Raw genomic sequence first — 21,273 nt, 5'->3', positions numbered from 1 at the left:
GTGCTCCTGACTGATCTTGCTGCGCTGACAAGACTTTGCAATGAGAACCTGGCCTCAGCCATCAGAATTTGCTCTGGTTCCCAGACATCCAAAAGAATTGATGACTGCTGTGTCCATACATGTTCTCACCCAAGGCAGGGGGTTGAACTAGATGATCTTTAAAGGTTCCTTCCAACACAAACCACGCTGATTCTACATGGCATATCCACACGTGGAAACTGCCAGACACACAGATACTATACTTGTTAAATCTTGCCGGTTGCACCGGAGCAGAAATAAGCAGGGTGAGTGAGCCTGAAACCTATTTTCTAATCGTCCCTACCTCCAGAACCTGGCATCTTTTCCTGCGTAGCTGGGGAAAAGTCACATGAAGAAAGCTATTTCGAAATAGCTTTGTGGTTTTCACATTCCTTGTTTATAACAAGACTTTCACAGAAAAACTCTTAGTTACAGCTGGAAAAGGACAATTCTGTTTTACTATTGAACATTCACAGTGGGCTGGTACCTCCACAGCCTTGCCTTAGCCAAGTGCTATGCACAGCAACTAGGGTCCTTACATATTACGTGGGTAAGCTGAATTGCCTGATCACTACATTAAATATCACAGCAAGAGTACTAGTCAACGACAGCAATAAACTGCAAGGCATTTTTCTGAATATTATGTTCTGCCAAGGCTTATAAAATCTGTGACTAAAAACATTTGGTCTAATCCAAATACTTTGCAGCGTGCAGTCTTTAGTCATGTGATTACAGCAGAACAATACAGGCTGGAAAGTACCCCTGGAGGTGTCTAACCCAGCCCCCAGCTGGGTCAATACTGCCCAGTACCTGCACTGAGGAGACATCGGAGGCCTCTCGCCGTTCTCTTCCTAACCTCTGTGGGATTATAACTTCATAGGAGGACAACAGAGAAATTTCCTGGAAACCTAGAAAGCAAAAGAGAAATGCCACCAGATCAGTCCACCTAAAGAAACACAGCAGTCGGAAGGATAAGGCAGAAGGACGAAAAGCTCTTTCCCTTTGGCGAGGAGGAGGCAGGCAGACCCCTGGAGCTCAGTGCAGGTCCACGGCGCGGCACCAGGCAGACCCCGCCGCAGCCTTTGTGCGGCGCTGGCATCGCTTCCTGCCGCAGACTTGCGGGCTCTGCTTTTAAGAAGCAACACAGCACCACACCGCCGAGGCACCCACGCTTTCAGAGCTACATACCCCTGGAGCTACACGCCCAAACAGAAGAAGGCACAGGCCCGACGCACACAGGACAGCACAGAGCGCGGCTCAGAGCAAAGCTCTCGTGGGCTGCCCTGTGAAAGGCCGCACAACCAAGCTGAGCAGAACACTTTAAATTGAAAGCTTCACATTTCAATTACTCTCTTACAAGCATCTATCTCATGTTCCACCACTTTCCATTAGCAGAAATCAGAGCACGTCAAGCAGGTCAGCACAGAGATAACTCGCTCAAGGACAGAAAGAAAGACAGTGTCAAATCCAGGTCTCCTGAGCTGCAGAAACACACCAGCTGGGCTACGGAGCCTCTCCAGCTCGGCTCCCAGGGGCTCCCGCAGTTCCTGGGCTTCCTAACGCTGTGCTCGAGGCCAGCAGAGCTCAGCGTTACGCCCTCAGCCCTGCACACCCCTGACGAGCTGCTGACAAAAAGCCAGCACTGCTCATTGTGTTCTTAGAGAGCACTTAAGCACCTTATAAAAACAAGTGGGGCGAAACAAATGCATGCAAAAAAAGCCTTTTGCAGATTACTGTATAAATGATTTGCATATGCAACAGACAGATCACCTGACCGAGCAAAAACCAACCAAAAATCTACTGTCCTGCACGAGCCACCAGGTTTTCCAGCAACTGTTCCACATGGACGTGCAAACAGGAGCGAAGTGCACACCTAAGTTACTTTCCCAACCCGCAGACGCTGCCCCTGTGCCCGGCTGGGAGCCGCTCGCCGCCTGCCCCGCGGACGAGGAGCAGCCCTGGCTCACGGCCGCGGATCGGTGAGCTCAGCAGCACAGCGTGAGCCTTCCGAGCCGAAGGCAGGGGGAAGGGAACAGCCGCACTCCTCGCTGCTGCTCACCTCCAGATGCAGCCACCCCACGTCTTGGGGTGCTAAGTGGGTGTTTAACTTCTGAGATGCTCCAAAAGCTCTCAGACGGGGACCAGGGTACTGCACGCAGTTTTAAAACAGCGCCTTGGAGCATGGCCAGAAGCTGGCTGCTGCAGCAGCCTGCGTGTGCCTCCGAACCCCAGACTTGCTGGGCAGCACCTGAGAGCTCTGGGATGCTCAAGTGCCGGCAGCGATCCCATGTGAGGTGCAGGAACATCCCTGCCTTTCACACCCCATCCCTGCCGGCACCACAAGCTTACCGCACCAGCAGGAGGTTAAAGAGAAGACAGTAAAGTGTTCGTGCTTCTGGGGTGAGCCCCACACCCTCGCCCTCCTACAGCCTACTTTCCGTTACCTTTTCCCTTCTCAAGCTCAGCATCTCTCTGTGGACAAACACCCTCCAGCAGCCTGAGGCACAGACTGGGCTGATTTCATTTTTGCAAAGGATGCAGCCCTCTTTGGTGGAGCCTTGCACAAAAGCAGCATGCGAAGAAGCAGGTGAAAAGCAAAATTTACACCAAGACAGACCTGTTTTATCACAGTTAGCAACATTATCTGGAGATCCCTTAGCAGCCCGCAAATGCTTTTTACATCTCACACCAAGAGCGCAGCGTCACTTCGCAGCGACAGCCAGGCCTTGCACCGACACTGCCAGCGCAGCGAGGAACGCTACGCTTATCATCTCTGCGCCTTCCACCAGCATCCCAGTGAGGAAGCAAAAGCAGTTAGATGGCTTTCAATCTCTCATACGCTACGCTGCAAGTGCACACCTGCTTGGAGAACACAGATGTATTCGTTACTGTGCGCTGTTTGTAATACGGCATCTTTGTCACACAAGCATAGGCGGAGCTATATTGCTTCTCATGAAGTAACAGACACAGCACACATACGGCAGCAGGACTTTCGTTAACTTCTGTGATTATTGGAGAAGTGTGTAAAAAAATAATCAGAGACACTTCCTGAAAATAGCTCTTGAACTGTAGTTCAAAGGCTACAGAAAGTACAGTGGCAATACTTCCCTGGCCCGAGAACAGCCTAGGGAAGGGCTGCTTCCTTCCCCAAGATGAACCACCGAAGTACACTCTGGCAAGTCACCTCTCTACATCTGTCACTTCCAACCACACGTTTCGGTTCATATCCTGTCCCAGGCTCTCACATGTCGCTGCTCTGTGCTCGTTACTTTGCCACCGTGTTTATAGAAGTGGGGGACGAGACGCTGCGAGACTTTGAGAGGATCTCTCGGGACGCAGCCTACAGAAACGCCAGTGCCCCGCTCGTCCCCGCAGCGCTCAGAAAGCTGCACGCCTCCCCAAAAGCAACTTGGAAGCAGAACACAGAGGCGTGAATCATCACACAAAGCTCATGTAACGGGGAGGAACCTCGGGGAGGAACTTCTGGGAAGAGGGCAAGTCTGGGAGGCTGCGTCACAGAGAAGTGGCGGCGAAGGAGCATCGTTTTCAGTTCTCAGGATATTCTGACACTTCTCCCCAGCTTGCTGCTCTCCTTTCCTCACTTCACTACTGCCAGCTTGGGATTTGATTTCAGGTGCAATGCCTTATTCTTCCCTTCATTGTCCGTAAGATTCAGCAGAGGAAGGTGTGTTTGTCTCCTCCTGCTAGAACAAGCTCAAGTACAGGTGTCGGAAGGCAGCTCCTTGCTTCTAGTCCATCGGCGGAACTAAGGAGCACAGCAACGCTCCCGTTAGAAGCTTGAACTCAATGCAAATCCTTTTCCCTTTAACTTTCAGTTCTCCTCCCTCTTCTGGCAAAAACATCCTTTTTCTTCGCATGTTGTAGTACAGATTAGGTTGACGAGCCCACCTAGTTACAGGACAGACAAAAGTTTGCTTTGTGGGATTCTCATTAGGAGAAAACCTCCCTGCTCTGCTCTGTCTGAAAGCACACACTCCACCACTGGGGCCTCCCAGAACAAAAGCTTCCATTTTAGCAGTTATCTCCACCGCATTTACCCCTACTTTATACAAAATCATTTCCATGCTGACTGCCCCACTTAAGATTTCACTCATTAGTAAGCCTCAAGAGGAGCATCTGACTGGTTATTCAAAACTCAGATAGAAGGGACAAACACAACGAATCAGCAATTAAAACACGCAAAGAGAGCCCTGCCCCTAAATCCTCCTCCTACCCTCAAGGCTTGCTGCTGTGGGACTGGCTTTTTCTTAGAGAGGAGCACAAATCTTGACAGCTACTGCACACCACCGCAGCACCTGAGAACACACTTCTTATCGCTCACGCCTGGGCGTAACACTAGCTGAAATTATTTCCAAGCAGAGAAAAGCAATTGCATCCACAGTATTTATCTTGTCTCATTAAGGACTGCCTTAATTATCAGGAAGACATGAATCACCTTCCCCGCCCTGAATCCGCAGTAAGAATGCCATGCATGCTCCGCAGCATGTGGGAGCTTGAAAACCAGTGAAACAAATCAGCGCTGTTGTGGCTTTTCAGACACCGAGGGAAGCTGGTGGGGCATTTATTCCCCGACAGGTAAGATCGACGCTCGGAGGCCAAGCTGCACCTCCTGCCTCCCCGGACCTCACCATGCCTGCAGACCGCTGGCTCCGCTACAGACACACGGCCGCAGCCACCCACAGCGCACGGCCCAGCCCAGGCGTCGCCCGTCTTTACAGTATCTCCTTCCCCAGCCTTTCAGGTGCGATCAAATACATTCTCTTCAACGGAAGGGAAAAAAAGAAAAGTCAGGGAAGTTCAGACTGCAGCTTATTACACCACAGAATTCATTTCCCAACGCCAAGCTCACTCGGCAGGCGACCAGCTCGGGCCATGGGCAGCCGGGACGAGGAACCCACAAGCCCCCTCCTGCACCGAGGAGGAGGAGGAGGAGGAGGAGGAGGAGGAGACGGAGGAGACGGAGGAGAAGGCCGGGCCTTGTGGAGGCAAGCCTCCAAACCCATCCCACCTGCAGCACCTCCGGGCACTGCAGCGCTCCAAATGCCAGCAATGGCTGCATGGCCAGATTTCTGCTCAGCACCCCTTTCGGATCCCCTGCTGCTTTCAGCATCCCAAGTGCTGACAGAGAGCATCATTCTTTACAAGAAGCAAAACACTACAATTCCTCCGATCCTACCCAAATCTGTGTACAGCTTTCCATCAGCGAACATCGCAGAGAGGACTGCCAACGTAACCATACGCTTGTATTTGCCCGCTTCCATTTACTGAATCCCTGCGTGAGAGTGGAAGGTTTCCTACTGAGACAGGAAAAAACTTAGTTTCACACAGAAGTAAGGCAAAGCTGACATTTGCTTTGGATTTATCTGGTGCCTACATCCATCCTAGCAATTTTCAGCCATTTTACCGTAAAAGTAAAGGTGCGGTCATAACCGTATTAAACCTAGAGTATCGGTTAACAGCACTGAGCTTAAACATGTACACAACTAATACGAGATCGAATCAAAAGACGCACGTTGCTAACGCATTAAATATACAGACCGTGCTAACCATTGTGTTATAATTGATTACAACTAACAGATGAAGTCAACCGCACCATCATCTGACACTTACACAGAACACTGTTTGCGAGGAGGAGCACAGAGAGCTTCACGAAGCCTCCCAGCCCACCTTCCTGCCTCCCACCCGTGTCCCTGACGTCCGGCAGCTTTCCCTCGCCGGGGTTTCAGCCGTACGTCTACCCCCAGTGGAGGGGACGGGTCCCTCCCCTTCCATCTGGCTGCACGTCTGTTACATTTTCAGTTTGTTGTCGTTCTCCCCTCTCCTTTCCCCTACGGAAGTAAACCCCATTCTTTCAGCAATCCCTCGTGGAGCGTATTTCCGAGGGCTCCGGCCGTTCGGTGCGACCAGGCTCTCCAGTCACACTGCACCTATCCTAAAAAGGGATCCAAAACGGGACAGGGTGTGCCAGCGAGGCCTCACAAGTATCAAGCTTCAGACGTTTTGTGAAAGACTGCTTTGTGTGGTTGTCTGTCTCCACAGGTTTGTTCTTTTCCATAACAAGCAGCATGGGTGATTCACTGGCAGTTTAACCTACTCCAACACTCATTTCCCTCCCTGCCAACATGCTCCTGCACCCCACTCACATGTGCAGACAATTATTTCCACCCTGGAAGAACACTCTGCACCTGTCCTTCCAAAGCTGCATCTTACTGCCAGGTATTTCTCTCACATGCCCGCGTTACCTGCGCTGCTGATCCCTCCCTGAGGAGCTCAAATCCTTTCTGGGTATCGTTGCAGATTCAGCATGCATCCTCCGTATCCCATTATCAAAACCATAAAGGACTTTGCCGAGCAGCAACTGTCTGAGGAGAAAATTCTGTGGATGGGATTAAAACGTCCATCCGGAATGATATTCAACCGCTGATTACTTCTTCGGTGTAATTCTTCAACCCATCACATCCCGGGGAAGGCATGTTTATGTGCAGCTGACCTTCGCTCTAAGATGACAGCTGCAGGTAAGATTTATTCTTCAAATTACTAGAAGCAAGAAACTCCTTCACTTTCACTATGTAAATGTTATCCAAGTCCACTTAAAAATATTTAGAGCTTTACACAAAGCAGCAAGCTAACAAATCTACTGCAAAAAAAAAAAAAAAAAAAGGAACATTTCCTAGGAAGCCAGCAGTCCTGGTTCCTCTGACGCCTCAAAGACTAAAGAGCGCCTTGCACGTCCATGGTCGTGCTCCATCTCCAAAGCACCTGGAAGCATCAGGCGCGCCTTCCTTCTGCAGGGCATTCCTGCCTGGAACTTCTCTTCACATCTCCTCCCTCCCTTGCTCTAAGTTTTCAGACCATGCGGGTCTCCTTGCGTCACTGCCTTCTTAGAAGGCAGGAAAAGATGACCAACTATCATGGCAAGAGAAACAGTCATGCACTTGATTTATTGCTTACCTGAAATACTTTAAAACAGACAAGAATGGTCAATGTCATTTCTCCTGGTATTTTACTAGTGGTGTGGGAAGTTGACAATGATATTGAGCTCTTCTACAGCAGCGTTTCCAGCAATGTTCTCACCTCCCTCCTACCGAAACCCCGACCTATGCTGTAAGGGTTTCCCGTCTAGACTCTCGGTATTCCCTCTGCCCTTTCTAAAGCCACGCTCTAATTTGTCTGCAGGACAACAGCTACTCTCCTTCCGCAAAAAGGACCATCGGTCTTTTCCTCTGGTATTGCCACTAACATCCTCTCCAGCCTGGCCCCTCGTTTTACAGTGAGAAACGGAGCAAAGCCGCACTACCCGAGGGTGGGAGATGATTTACCCCTGCCCGGGAGCTCAGCCCTCTCACCGTGAGCACCAGGGCGGCGCTGGTTCCGAGGGCAGCGCCTTGCAGAGCCCGCTCACCTCCTCCACATCGCATCGGCTGCGGAGGTCGACTCTCTTCACACGGCTGAGGTTTGTGGGAACGCTTCTTTTTAGGGATGTCGCTATCTTTACATTTGGTCGCCAAAGGAAACCACGCAGTACGAATTCAATCACAGAACTCAGTAGAGTTGAGCAAATAAACTTTTTTTTTTTAATCTTAAGAAATGAGAATGCTCGAGACGTGCAAAAACTACAAAGTCATGTTTCAAACTTCCTTTTTCCACAAACAAAGCACTACAAGCTGCAACATTAGCTACACTGAAGTTTCTTTCCTCTTTTTATTCTTCACTCAAAGGAAATAACCACAAAAACCTCTTTAGTCTGCTGAATGATTGTCCCAGATCTGTTGAAATACGGGTGAGGCAGCGCTGTGTTTCTCATGAGCTGAACAAAAGAATTATCTTAAGCAAACATTGCATCTCCTCAGAAAATTCAAACCAAAGTGTTCAGACACTTTAAAAATTCCTTTAAAAACTGATAAAGTGCGGCTAGACCATCCTGATACATACGTTACACCAAGAATCAGAGAAGAGACAGGAGGCAGAAGGCAAAATCCCTACCTATGGCAATGCCAGATTGCTTTTTTATGGATTTATACAGGCAAATGCTGATGCCTCCCACAGACACAAACAGGAAGGGAAAATCTACAACATACACAGATCCCCTAAGGCTACACATCCCTATGCGATTACGTTCATTCAGGAATTTTCAATTAGCAGTTTCCGGTAACACCCCATTTCTGCCTCATATCCCTCTTCGCTGGGGAGCACCCAAAGCGCTTACTTTCCAACCCAAAAGCTGGAGGTGTCTGGAGGCACTGAAACAGGTGACAGGTTGCTTGCCGCTTGGTCATGCCCCGATCTGAGACAGCCAACGCCTAATATCTTTCAGGACCCGGCGTTATTAGCTGGGACACGCTGCCTGCACACCACCCGGGGCTCCAGTGACCTGCGTTTCCTCCCTCATCCTCGGGCAGGAACCGGAGCATTAACCCTCAGGACAGCGACCAGCCCATTGTACGCACACACGTCCAACCTCCAGGAGATGCGCCGTGAGCCTTTGCTCCTCGCGGTGCTCACACACTGCTCCACCTCCCCGACAAGCCTACAGCCACCCGTCAAAGTCGGGATTTTGTCTGGCGCACGGCTCACAACCACCGGTGACAACACGCCGGGCGCCAGGCAAGAAATTCACAGCTCAGAATCACGCAGGGAGCCTCCGCAGGAGCGTTACTTCTCAGCACGAAGCACCACTGTTAGCTTCAGGAAAGGGTCCTCGATTAGGAAGCCCTGAGTACGAAACTATCCGTTAACAGCAAACAGAACTTCAACGCAACGCACAGACGCCTTCCGTTGGAAGGCAACAATGGTAGGTGAGATGTGTCAGCCTGCCGCTCACACAGAACAGAACCGGCATCGTCAGCGCCCATAAAGACAGCGCCGCGTCGCTCACCGCCGTGCCCGCACCCTGTTGCGCTCGCGGTCCCACCACAGGACGCAGCCCCGGCCCCCTGCGAGACCCAGCGCAGACGCGGCCGCCCCGCTCACGCCGGGGCTCGGGGCCCTCGGGGGGGCCGCGGCTGCCCGAGCAGAGGGGACGGGACGGGGGCCCCGTCACCCCCGCACAGCGGGACCCCACCGGACGCCCTCCGGGCGGGGGGCGCCGCGGACGGCCCCGGGACCCGCTGCCCGCAGGAGCCCCGGGAGGGCCCCGCACAGCGCGGGGCCGGCAGCGGCCGCTCCTCCGGGAGGCCCGGACCTGGACACCGGGGCACGCTCGGCCGGACCCCGCCGCGCCCGAGGCCGCCGCCTCGCGCCCCTCGGCGCCGAGGCCCCGCTGCCCCCCGGGGCCGCCCCGCGACCCCCGGCGCCCTCCTCACCGCCCCCCCCGGAGCCCGGCCGCGGGAGGGGGGGGGGGGGGGGCCGGGCCGGGCCGGCGGGGGGAGGCCGCCCGCAGGAGCAGGCCCGGCCCGGCCCGGCCCCGCCGAGGGTCGCGGCTCCCCCGCACTCACCCGCGCGCAGCGGCCCCGCGGGCGCGGCCAGCAGCAGGAGGCAGAGGCAGCTCCGCGCCGCCCCGGCCATGGCGCCCCGCGTCCGCGTCGCCCCTCCCGGCCTGGCCGCTGGGTCCGGCCGCCGGCCGCGGGCTTATGGGGCCGGGCCGGGGCCTGCGCCGCGCCGCCCCCCGGGGCGGGGCCGCTCCGCCCGCCGCCGGCAGCACCACGGACAAGGGGCGGGCAGGGGGGGGCTCGCCCCGAGCCCAGGGGCAGCGCCTCGGGGGGGGGGGGGGCGAGGCGGGCACCAGTGCGAGGCGGCCGGGTACCGGCCCGGGGGTGCCCGCGGGTGGACGTGGGCGGCGGGAAGCCCCCAGCCGGCCGCCTGAAGGCACCGACGTGTCTGGGGGCTGCTCCCACAAAGACAACGGCGGGAGTAACTGCGGGCTCTGAGTAGTTCAGCCGATGGACGGCCCTGTGAGAAGTCACAGAAGCCTCGGGCAAAAACGCTTAGAAGCGTGCACTTGCACCTGCCCGCTTCCAGGGCAGAGGCAGGGCACCGACAAGTCGCACCGTGCCGCCCGTGGCTGCCGAAACTCCCGTCTGGCACCAGCCACCCCGGGGCCACACGCGCGGTCTGATCAAATGTCCGAGTCCCACGGGACGGGGGCTAAGCCTCAACCACGTGCAGCAACACCGCGGTTCGGAAAGAGCCCCGTTGTTTCAGGAGAAACACCCGAACACGTCCTCATTCAAAACAATTATTCTGCCGGCCTTTCCTTCCAAAAATCCTACGTTATGCATGTGAAGCACACGGAGATAAAACTTCACGTTAGCGTTCCACTACGTGATACCACAGGATACAGGTGAGTAAGGGAAATCAGCTGCTTCTGAATGAAACACGTCACAGACTTTACTGCCGTCCGCTCTGGGCGTCACATACTTTGCTTCAACCTGCCGCTGACAGCACACAGCAACATGTTAAACACCCATCCAAAACACCCCGCGAAGCACGGTGCCTTCCTCTGAGCGCAGATGGCATAAACAACATGTGACGTGTCAGTCACGTTAACTAACAGGTTACGGAGAGGCTATTGTGTAGTACTTACAGTACACTACACTACACACTGTGCAAGAGCCTACGTGAAGAAAACCCAGTCCCACTGACAACTTTTCATATACCGACCTTTTCTGGTCTTCTGAGTCTGGTAAATTAGTTTTTTTGTTTGTTTTTGAGCATCCACGTTGCTGCTGTTGAGCAAAACCGATGCAGCGAAATATCTCGCTGTAGATCCAGGGCCAGATTTGTGCCAAAGGCCACAGAGGTCTCATCAGCACAGACACAAACAACAGGCAACTGCACGAGCGCCATGGGAGGGCTGTCAGCGACACCCACACGCAGGTCCTCACACTTGTAGGGGTCTGACTGACATCTGCAGCATTTTAGAAACCGCTTTTGAGTACATGTAATGCAAAAGATGACATCGATAAACATCTAACAGGCCCAGCAACTGGTGCAAGTCTTCTCCTTCGCCTTAACTATGAGTTCTTGGAAGATGTTTGCAGGGGGTTACGCTGCTGTCACTGTGGTGAACAGTTAAAGAGAGCCCTCGGCATTCTGAAACTATACAGCCATTTTTCCCAGAGTAGTAGGAAGACGACCTGTGACTCGAGTTTCTTCCCCCAGATATCCTCCTGTTCCTGTTGGGAGGAGGAAACAACTCAACTTGAAGCCAGTTTTACTTATCCTAATGGACCACGCCACAGAGCTAGACAGGAAGCTGGCATGCTAAGTAATGTAATACCGCAGCGTGGGGCAGAAGATTGTATTCCAGCCTAATGTTAGAAGCAACTTTGTGTGGGACAGAGGTTATACGTTTCAACCCTTATAGAAGTTACACATAACTTCTGAGTCAGGTAATACCCAGTGCTTCACATAAGCTAGGCGTTACTCGAGATATATGAGGCTTCCCATGGATTATGATCTTATCATGGATCAAATACGGATATCACTGCGCACTATACAAATAACACACAAACATCAATCATCCCATAAATGAGTGGTTCCTGCCTGAGGGGCATGAGATTCCCAGGTCTACATTTAGCAAGAGCCATATCCATCTCCCTTGACTTCTCCTATTGCTTACCACCACCATTCCAGCTTTGCAGTAAAAGGAATTTAAGACAACACACCTCAAAGCCCCAAACCCCAGAAACAGATCAGAAAGGAGGCAAGAAGGCTAGGACAGCTTCTGAACAGATGTTTTGGGTCAAATGTGAGCCCGTCAGCTTTGGAAGGAAAAGCTCATCTGATCCGCCAGCGGAAATATCCCTGAAATTCATGAACAAGCAGAGCTATTGCTCAGCAGTGGTAGAAGATGTTCTTGGAAAAGAACCAGGTGAAACAACCCAATAAATCCTGGAACTGCTGCAATGTCTGAAGTCACAAATGAAACCTCAAAGGCAAGCACTCCTGCACAGACTGTATGACCAGAATAAGACAAGGAGAAGAACCACAGCACACAAGAACCTCAGAGATTACTCGATATTAAAATCAGGATGTTTAATCTTTCTGAAGGCCTGATTATGACAGATACTCTCTTAAACAGGGATTAAAGGCAGAATCGGGAAACATCTTAAAAAAGTGAACTTACTAAAAAAATTGTACACAAATAGAAACAAATTGTGCGTGCTGGACGTCTCACTTCCACAGGAAATTGGTAATGCAAGAGTAAGCCGTGCAATTTGACAGCCGAAATCATTAGCTGATTCAGCTGATGAGCCAAAAGGACATAAAACTAACTATTGACACCAAAGGTAAAGTAGTAACTAGCGTGAAAACAAAGTTTATGTGGTAGATGTTGAAAATAATCTCTCCCAATGCCTGGCTGAAGGAGGGGACTTTGGTGTTTTTCAAGAAAAAGCATCCCAACATCCTCCGTCAGAGCAGGAACACGCTGCTCTTGCAGCAGTTGACAGTGGGACTGCAAGACACCCGCCCCGCTTCTTAAAGAACGCAGCGGACAGGACAGCGAAACGCCAGAGACGGAACGACCAGCAAATAACTGGGGCCTGTGCATCCACCCTGCAGCGGTGAAGAAAGCCTACAAAAGGTATTTCCTCCTTTGCGTTTTGTCACCGTCAGTCCTCTTCGTGTGCCTTAAAGTATTTTACGGACCGGTCTCTAAAGGAAGCGGGGCTGGCAGCACAATGCGGCGCATCAGGGCGTAAATTGGTACATACGGATACCTGCGGTGGTCACTGAGACTTTGAGAGCCGGACAACGGCCGCCGCGGGCCTGCGCTGGGCGAGCCTTAGCTTCGGGCAGAGAGCAAGGGAGGGGAGAGGCTCCGGAACGAGCTCCCCGGACGAGGTCCGTCGTTCGCCAGCTACTTGCACGGTTCTCCGCGAGAAAGCCGCAGAACCGGCAAGGAGGAATTCTCAGAAATCCTCCCGCGGGGGGGGGGGGGGGGGGGGGCCGTCACCCGCCCCGTTCCAGGGAGCGACGGCCGCGGATCTCTGCCAGGCTGAGGGGCGCGAGCACCCCCCGCGCCTCCGAGCACGGGGCTCGGCGGCTCCGCGCGGCGGTGTTTTAACGGCAGGGTCAGGCGGGGCGCGCTCTGTGCCCAGCCTCAGCCCCGCTCCCACGTCCCGGGCACACACCGCGTGCTGCTCGTTATAACACCGTAAATACGGCGCGTTCGGGGCGCAGCCAGCACGGCGCCCGGCGCCCGCTCCCCCCGGCCCGCCGCCAGCCCCCACATCCCAGCCCAACCCAGCCGGCCCGGGGACCCACACCGTGCGGCACCCCCAGCGGTGCCCCTTTTAAGAGCCCCGGACGGCTGCTTATCCCGCCCCCCGCTCGTTGCCGATTGGCTGCCGCTCCCCGCTAACAGCCAATCGCCTCCTCATCCGGCGCGCACTTCCTCCTCGCCGCCCCGCAGCTCCCTTCTCCCCCTTCCTTCCGAGCTCCCATTGGCCACCGGCGGCTACTCCCCGCCTCCCGCCGTGCGGCGCCGCGCGCTCCCATTGGCTGCCGGCTAGCGCGGCGGCGGCGCGGCGCGGCCCGCGGCGTTTCCTAGCAGCGGGCGCCGCCATGTCGCCGCGGCGCGGCGGGCCGCTGGGCTACGCGCTGCTGTGCGGGCAGGCCGCGCTGCTGCTCGGCAACCTGCTGCTGCTGCACGGCGCCTCCCGCGCCGCGCCAAACAACGCCTCCGAGCCCGACGCGCCGGGGCCGGACCCGCCCGCCGCCGCCTGGGCCTACAGCGACCCGCAGGCGCCGCTCGTGCTCTGCACCTACCTGTGAGCGCCGCGCGGGGCGGGCCCCTCGGGGCGGGACGGGCCCCGTCAGGCCGGGTCCCGTCGGGCCGTGCCCCGCCGCCCCTGACGGCCCCGTCCCGCCCCGCAGCCCCGAGGAGTTCGTGGAGTGCGAGGAGCCCGTGGACCACGGCGGCAACGCCACGGCGCAGCAGGAGCTGGGGCACGGCTGCGTCAAGGTGAGCGGCGGCGGCACGGGGCCCGGTGCCGGGGGGGGCGGCCTCCGGCCCGGCTGAGGCCGAGGCTGAGGCGAGCCCCCCCCCCCGACCCCCCCAGTTCGGCGGGCAGGCGCACGGCGACGTGGACCACACGCGGGTGCAGTGCCGGGCGCTGGACGGCATCGAGTGCGCCGAGCCGCGGAGCTTCCTGCGCGGCAGCAAGCCCTGCATCAGGTAGGAGCCGGGGACGGCCTCCCCCCGCCGCCCGGCACGGCCCGGCACGGCCCGGCACGGCCCGGGCTGCAGTGTGCCCAGCACCCGCCGGGGGGAGCCGCGCCGCCGGCACCGGGGAGCAGCCGGGCCCTGACACCCCCCCCGCCCCCTGTCCCCCCCCCCCCCGCTGACCCACCTCTTGCCGCCGGTTGCAGGTACACCGGGCACTATTTTATAACCACTTTGCTCTACTCGTTTTTCCTGGGTTGCTTCGGAGTGGATCGCTTCTGCCTGGGCCACACGGGGACCGCCGTGGGGAAGCTGCTGACGCTCGGAGGCCTCGGGATCTGGTGGTTTGTGGATCTGATTCTCCTCATCACCGGAGGGCTGATGCCCAGCGATGGCAGCAACTGGTGCACCGTGTACTGACAGGAGCAAAGCTGGTTCCAAAGAAAACCACAGTGTCTCCACAGGACTGGGCATGGACGCTTCCACTTGCTGCATAGCATCAGAACAGACTTCTCGTGCGGGTTTCTGCCTTGCACAAGCGTGGATTTACAATGCTGTAACTTGATCTGCAGAACAATTATTCTTGTTAATTCCTCTGTACATACCTTGGACACAAAATTGTTCAGTATATATTTTGCTTGTTTACAATAATCTGGGCTTTTTTCCCCTCAACCGGTAACAGTTTAAGAACTCAGACCTTGCAAACACTGGCAATCAAATTAATTTTAATAAAGTCTGGGAAGAGCTGACTCCACTTATTTTTGATGCTAGTAGGGTACGTCCACACAGAGATGCAGGCCCCCATCCTGTGGTTGTGTGTGATGATTTAGCAAAGCTTTACAGTTGAAACCAAACAGTGTTATAGAGACTCTGTGGCAAAGTCATGAGCTCCAATTCTAATTGACTTGCTTAAGACCACGTGCGCTTGCTTCGTGTGAAGCTGGGTTAGATCTGGGGGAGACCGCACCCTTTTGGAGAACATCACTTTTCCTTCTTTCAGGCTGGAAAAGCCACAGTGCACCAAAAATAAATTCAGTATCACAAAATGAAGCACTTGTTTCCACTGATGTGGCTTCCCCTACTATGTCCACGTTCCAGAAATCTAGGACACTGCATCTACCCCAAAGTAGTACGTGTATTACTTTACAGTTACCTGGGTCTCCTGTCCCCTGCCCTTCACGGTTAAGGGCATCCTGCGTGGTGCTGCAGCTAAGTGCTGGCTCCAGGGACAGGCTGCAGAGCGTGAACAAGAGGGGAGCTGAGGTTAGGCTTGTAGGAACAGCTGGTTGAGAGGTGGACGTTAAAAGTCTGCGCAGTGGCAAAATAAAAGTGTTTGACGGCACAGAAAGGACTTGCAGTCTGTAAAACAATCTAAAATTCTGCCATGGAGCAGCCTCACGCCTTTCCACTGCGGGTGGATACTCACATTTGCTAAAACCCACGGCGGGTCGGTGGCAACCGTTTGCACTTTACAGTCACTCTGCCAAGCTCCACTTGCAGGCTCTGGTAACGTCCTCATAAAGCAGATCAGCTCGGCTCCCGTGGCGTTAGAGGTACTGCACACATTTATGCCTGTGACGACATTAGTCCCGATGAGTAAACTTGTGCCCCAGTTAATTGACAGCAAACGGACAAAACTGCCAAATACAAGCTTGGCCTCATTAGTGACAAGAGGCTCACTTCCACCCTGGAGCTGCAGGGGATGGCCAGGAGCCATCAGAGAGCTGGGAAGGGGTCAGGATCGCAGAAGGGTGAATCCTGCATCACGCATGTCCTCGTGCTAGTCAGCCCGCTGCCTGAAGCACTGCTTCAGCCACGGCACAGGGCGTGCGCGCTACCGAAATGAGCAGAAGCTTCAAGCAACCACACACACAAAAGAGGAAGCCCTACCAGATGCAGTTTGAAAACTTCACAAGTTGAACAAAAACGGGAAAAGGAAGCTGTTACAGTAAGTCTCACACAGACAGAACCAGCCACCAGAACCAGAACCGTATATGCAAAAGTCAATTAACATTTGACGTAAAACACAGCAGACGTATACTTGCCATTCTCACACATTTCTGCAAATTAAGCACCCTCCAGTTGTCTGCATTCAGCAAATTTCTGCCGGTGTTACTTCTGTCTTCAGTGGAACTGCGAAGGGGTTCAATTTGGCAGGGAATTGTGCCTGTTCTAGTTTTGGTTTGTGGGTTGTTGCAACAACTCCTTCTGTCTGGGGAATGGGATTTATATCCCATTTAGGTCACAAGTAATCTGAATTTGGCAGCTTTGAATAGGTCTCGGGGCTGTGGGGTGGGTGGGGGGAGCGTTCATTATAAAACTACCACATTCTTCAGACTAGTGGAACAACGGGGCTGGAAAGCCCATGGTGGGAAAAAAAATTAAGCTGCAAGCCAGAAAGAAAAAAATAATAATCCTGTGTGCAGAAGCCCATCATCATTAACATCTCCCCATGCTCTCAGCCCCGCAGCTGCCAACTAACAGCAGGGGCTCAGATTCCTTCCGTAGCCGAGGCCACTGCTGACTGCGCTGAGTGCCGAGGGTGTCGGCCATCAGGCCAACCCTTCCTCACGCCCTCATATTCAGAAAGGCAGCAGTCGTTGTGGCCGCCCTGCTGCCCGTGGATTCAGCCCTTCCAGGCCAGAATCTCAACATGCCATTTTTTTCTTCAATGCTAAGCTGAAGCTTCTCAAGCGTTCTCTGCTCTGCCTGAAGTTACGCTACAACTTGTTGAAACCTTTAAAAAAGGTTTCAAAGGGATGGAGTCATAAATATAAAGACAAAAAGGAGAAATAGATGTTGTAATATGGTAAATGCAAGCCCGGCCCTTATCTCATCCTGAAACGTGCGCAGGCCTCGGCCCAGTGGCCGTGATGCTGCGGCAGCTCCGCGTGCAGGCAGCTCAGAGCGGCTCCGCGCGGGCGGCCTGGGAGCCCCGAGCGCCGCGAGTGGAGTCCCCGCTGCCAGGCTCTGCTCTCACGGACAGAGCGGATGGAAAAGTAGAACGACAAACAAAATTTGCTTACTTGAGAGCTCATGGAAGCGTTTCGATTCCCACGTATTTCTATCCTGACTGAATTTTCCCTAGAAGGACAGAATGAAACGCGTTCCTGAAACCAACCGAAGCACAGCCAAAGCCACATCTCAGCGAAGACCGAGAACTCGCTGGTACTGCCCACAGGAAAAACAGCAGCAAATTGCATTGCTCGTGCTTTAAACGCTGCGGATCATTTTAAGACGAAAGTCTGAGTTACTCCTCTGAGAAGCGGTGCGTTCATGGTCTCAGTTAAACTCACCACAGCGTTCAGGCCAGCAGTGGGCACCAGTGCAGACAGAAGCGGCACAGGTTTGTGTCCGCAGCGAGCCCCACGGCTGTGCAGTATCTCGCGGAGCTGCCTCCCGCTCCTACCAGGCCTGGGCCGCTTGGACCAAGCCCACGAGGCGTCACTCCTCCGAGCTGCCAGTAACCACGAGCAGGAGCCGCAGTAAGCAGCCACTTCTCCGACCTTTCTCTGTGTAACCGCGAGGTCCTGCAAGGGACCGGAGGGTTCGCTCAGAGCAGGTTGCAGAGGAGGTGCCAGCACTTACCGCCAGCGTGCTCAGCCCCGTGACTTCGCCATCCCAGTGGAGCAGAGCCCAAAAACTACGGCAGCACCTCGCGTTCACACAGACGTCTGTCCCCGTTTTGGATGATGGCCCTTGCAGCAGCAGCTGGTTGAAGGCAGAATCGTGAAGTAATTCTGAATTACGCTTTCACAACAAGACCAGCTTATTCCAGGCACAACTAGGGTTGGAATAGGAGTTGCTTGGATGACCTTAAGGCCACAAATGTACCCGCAACATTGCATTTGTTAATGTTAATTCAATAACAAACCTGTGGCGCAAGAGGAAGAAAGAGTTACTGGAAGAAACATGAATTTAATTTCCCAGTGACAGTAAGTTTGAAATCCCAGCCTCAAGGTTGTGCTTCCCCAGTGTTTACTTAAAGCAGGGAGCAAAGCTTTAGAAAAGTAAGGATTCCTCTGGTAAATGACAAGATTCTCTGGCCTGAGGTGCATCACAGAAACCCTGCGGTCTTCAGACGGCACAAACCCAGCACATGGGTGCAGGCGAGGCCATGGCACCAGCCGGTTCTGGGCGAGGTGTTCAGGTGCCCCCGCACCCTGCGCTTGCTGCAGCCCACCAGGACCCCCCCGGGGCCATGGCAGGGCCGGGTGGCCTGGGGACAGCCCCCCCAGGCAGCTCAGCACCCACATGGCGAGGGTCTGGGGGATTTTGTAGCTGAGAGGGAGCAAATAAACACAGCCTGACGAGGCACACCGAAGACAGGCATCTCCCGTGCGCATCGAACGTTTAGCGCCAGGTTTCTGAAACAAGTCGGAGCACGGCCGTGGGCGTCACAACGGCAGCCGGTGCGCTGAGCGCTTCGGCAAGTTGGGCCCTGCCTGCTCGTTGTCCACCTCGAGTGGCAAACGCAGCCCGCAGAGCTCCAGTGGCTTCCCACGAGGCTCGCCAGTGCTCCCTCCGGGTGAAACGCCAGAGTCCCCGCACACTCGAACCCACCTGCACTGAGTTCACGGATGCCCTGGATTTTCCACATAAAAGTATCATTCTGGTGTTTAAATAATATTATGTGGTGGGTACTGATATTTTTTAAATTGCTCTGAAATTAAAAGGGCTTCCCAGCATTTTTTGGGGGGGAAAAAAATGTTCAGTTATTATCTTCACTTAACAAAAGGATACAGAAATTTCCATTTTGTTAGCTGCTACAGTGTGCTACATTGCATGAGGAATAAGGTCTGACTTTACTCTCCTATAAAGTGAGTTCCACTACTTTTAATTTCCATTGTGCATAGGGCTGACGGAAAAAATGTCAAAGCAAATCTGGGTGGAGGAAATTCTCTTCTTGTAGAACATCTCTCATTGTAAATGAAAGAGTAAGACCTACTATGCCCTGCTAAGATTACATTCAGATGACTGTGCTGTGATTTCTTCATTCTCAGTCCATCAATGTCAGCAGTAGAGGCAACAAAAACATACGCTGGATGCACTGCAATGAAATAGAAAAGGAACCGAGAGGAATTAGATATGGGCAAAAGACAGGCAGTAAAGAGAGAGATTTAAATTCGCCAAGGGACAGCCTGAGTTTGCAGACTGCAGCAGGGTAGTGGTCTTATTAGCAATGTGACTTCTTCAAAGACACTCTCCAGAGTATGAGGGTTGTCTCTGGGCAGGACCACCCCTGGCAGTGGCTGCAGAGAGGTTTGGGCACCTACGGACCCCTACGGGAGGCAGGCACAGCTCCCCTCCCTTCGAGAGGCATCTCCTCCACTGAGCAGGACCCACACCACCTCACGGCAGGCAAGGACGAGACTGTGGCTGGCAGCAGAGCCCCTGCTGAGCCGCGAGCCCTCTCCCTCCTGCTGGTCGGGCCAGCAGGGCTGGTTCTCCCCGCCAGGAGTGTAATTACAGCAAGAAGGGCTCAGGCCAGACACTTCCTGGGTGCTACTTCCCGGTGCAATATTGCCGCGACTGCTGCGCGGACGTGCATGCAAAGAGGAGAGGCGCCCACGAGACAGTTGCTGCTAATTACAGAGCGGATCACAGAGCCCAAACCTGGGAATTTCTGGGGCATCGCTCTCTAAGCATCCAGGAATCCCACTTAAAGCTGACCAAAGTGCTCTCTGCTGCCTGTGGTTCCCACACCCCCGGGGGCAGCGTCTGGAGTTTGATCTTACATTGGCGATAGCATCTGTCTGAGCGCAGCCCATGTCTGAGACCTCCGGGCCAAGCTCCTCGTCCTCTCCCTGCCCATCGCTGCTGAGGTCGGTGGCATCTTCCAGAGGCAGTGCTCAGAGGACGACGCTGCTCAGTCTGACCCCAGTGCCTCCAGCCACCACCGGCAGGCTTGGGGCAGCAGATAAGTGGGGCAGCCAAGGCTGAAATGAGCTCCCAACCCCTCTGAAGTTGGGGGTTTGGTGTTTCCGTGCTGCACTCTGAAAGGAGGAGCTGTGCTGAGGCTGCAGGGCTCCCTCAGGTCACAGCGCTCTGAGTCCTTGGGGACAGGTCCTCAGAAAGCCAACGCTGGTACGGGAGGCAGCAAATAGCTCATGCGGGGATGCAAAACGCCGGAGCTTCAACAGAAGGCGCTGGGGTCCCGTGTGCCGCGCACAGCGTGCCCAGGAGCCGTCTCCCAGCGCCTCAGGGAGCATGCACGTTTGCGGGGCAAACTAGCATACAGCTCAGAGCACACAGAACACTTTCAAAACGTGACATAGCAAGTCCAGTCTCCTCACCTTACTTCCATGCCAGCAGTGTCACCTTTTTGGGGGAAAAGCTTTTGAAAAAAATCCCTTCAAACTCTCGAGGCAAGAGAGCAACGCACTCCTGCTTGCAAGGCCGTGTGCCTGGCTGTGCAGGAGGGCTCATGCTCGTGGCACCTGGCACTTGCCTTCTCTCCGCTATTTAAAACGCAGGCCAAGAGTTATTTATGAACTCTCATACACCTGTCAGAAATATTATCAATTCTTTCTCTCTCTAGTTTGGGAAAAAATCTTTACCATGCTGCCTTCCTCAGTGCAATTACATACCGCTCTGCTGCATGAATCATCTCTGGTGTTTTCAGTGCAACACACACACTTCTAATGGGCACCCACTCGTTTTTTAAGTAGATTTCTGATTCATTTTAATGGGGAACATAGCTTGAAAAGCAGTCTTACAGTATCCTTTTGATGGCGGGCTGGGAAATAAGTTAGTCGCTAAGGTTCTAAACATGGGTTTTAAAAATAGGCACGTTCATGTTTTTGTTTCTAATGCCGCTCGTTCCCATCCTACACGAGACTTACCTGTGTGCACAACAGCAGCATTTACGTCCTGCACTATTCCTGATGCCATCAACAACTGCCCAGCCCACGGAGTTTGCTTTTGTCCTGTGCAGTGGGAAAAGGAGAGGAGCGGGTAGGAGACAAGAGTCTGCGCAAGGAGGGGAAAGCAGCATTCAAGCCCTTTCCAGGCGTTTCTGAAGCAGCCTTTCTGCACGCTCAGCCTCCCTCACCCCAGGCTCGACTCTCATCCGCACTGTCTGCAGTTCTCAGCAGCCACCACTGCAGTATTTGCCCTAGAAA

At 54.2% G+C, this 21,273-nt stretch overlaps 2 protein-coding genes and 1 long non-coding RNA gene across 4 annotated transcripts in view; 1 reads left to right on the top strand and 2 right to left on the bottom strand.

Annotated features, from left to right (window-relative positions):
- Positions 1-9,629, bottom strand: part of ADAM9 (ADAM metallopeptidase domain 9) — a 28,983-nt gene extending 19,354 nt beyond the window's left edge. For both annotated transcript variants that reach the window (XM_040538278.1, XM_040538279.1), the window contains exons 1-2: positions 9,474-9,629; positions 829-926 (exon numbers count right to left, since the gene is read on the bottom strand). In XM_040538278.1, the coding sequence (XP_040394212.1) occupies positions 829-926; positions 9,474-9,543 (168 nt within the window). In that variant the 5' untranslated portion in view covers positions 9,544-9,629. The remainder of the gene's footprint in view (positions 1-828; positions 927-9,473) is intronic.
- A 3,867-nt stretch (positions 9,630-13,496) lies between these two features.
- TM2D2 (TM2 domain containing 2) lies at positions 13,497-14,898 on the top strand. Its single transcript, XM_040538276.1, has 4 exons — positions 13,497-13,754; positions 13,861-13,948; positions 14,046-14,161; positions 14,356-14,898. Exons 1-4 carry the CDS (start codon positions 13,549-13,551, stop codon positions 14,567-14,569), a joined length of 624 nt encoding a protein of 207 aa, XP_040394210.1. The 5' UTR covers positions 13,497-13,548; the 3' UTR covers positions 14,570-14,898.
- On the bottom strand, positions 14,508-16,893 carry LOC121060454. The gene is made up of 2 exons (XR_005814822.1): positions 15,830-16,893; positions 14,508-15,721 (listed from the first exon to the last, which is right to left on the bottom strand). It is a non-coding gene; the product is annotated as an uncharacterized LOC121060454 (long non-coding RNA).
- Between the last annotated feature and the right edge of the window lie 4,380 nt (positions 16,894-21,273).

This window comes from Cygnus olor, chromosome 27 (genome assembly GCF_009769625.2).
Source record: "Cygnus olor isolate bCygOlo1 chromosome 27, bCygOlo1.pri.v2, whole genome shotgun sequence".
Classification (NCBI taxonomy): Eukaryota; Metazoa; Chordata; class Aves; order Anseriformes; family Anatidae; genus Cygnus; species Cygnus olor.
This window is presented reverse-complemented; position numbering and strand designations above follow the sequence as displayed.

Coding starts and splice junctions, on each gene's coding strand:
- TM2D2 (XM_040538276.1), top strand. CDS start 13,549: ATGTCGCCGCGGCGCGGCGGGCCGCTGGGCTACGCGCTGCTGTGCGGG. Junction 13,755..13,860: donor CTCGTGCTCTGCACCTACCT/GTGAGCGCCGCG, acceptor CCCGCCCCGCAG/CCCCGAGGAGTTCGTGGAGT. Junction 13,949..14,045: donor TGGGGCACGGCTGCGTCAAG/GTGAGCGGCGGC, acceptor CGACCCCCCCAG/TTCGGCGGGCAGGCGCACGG.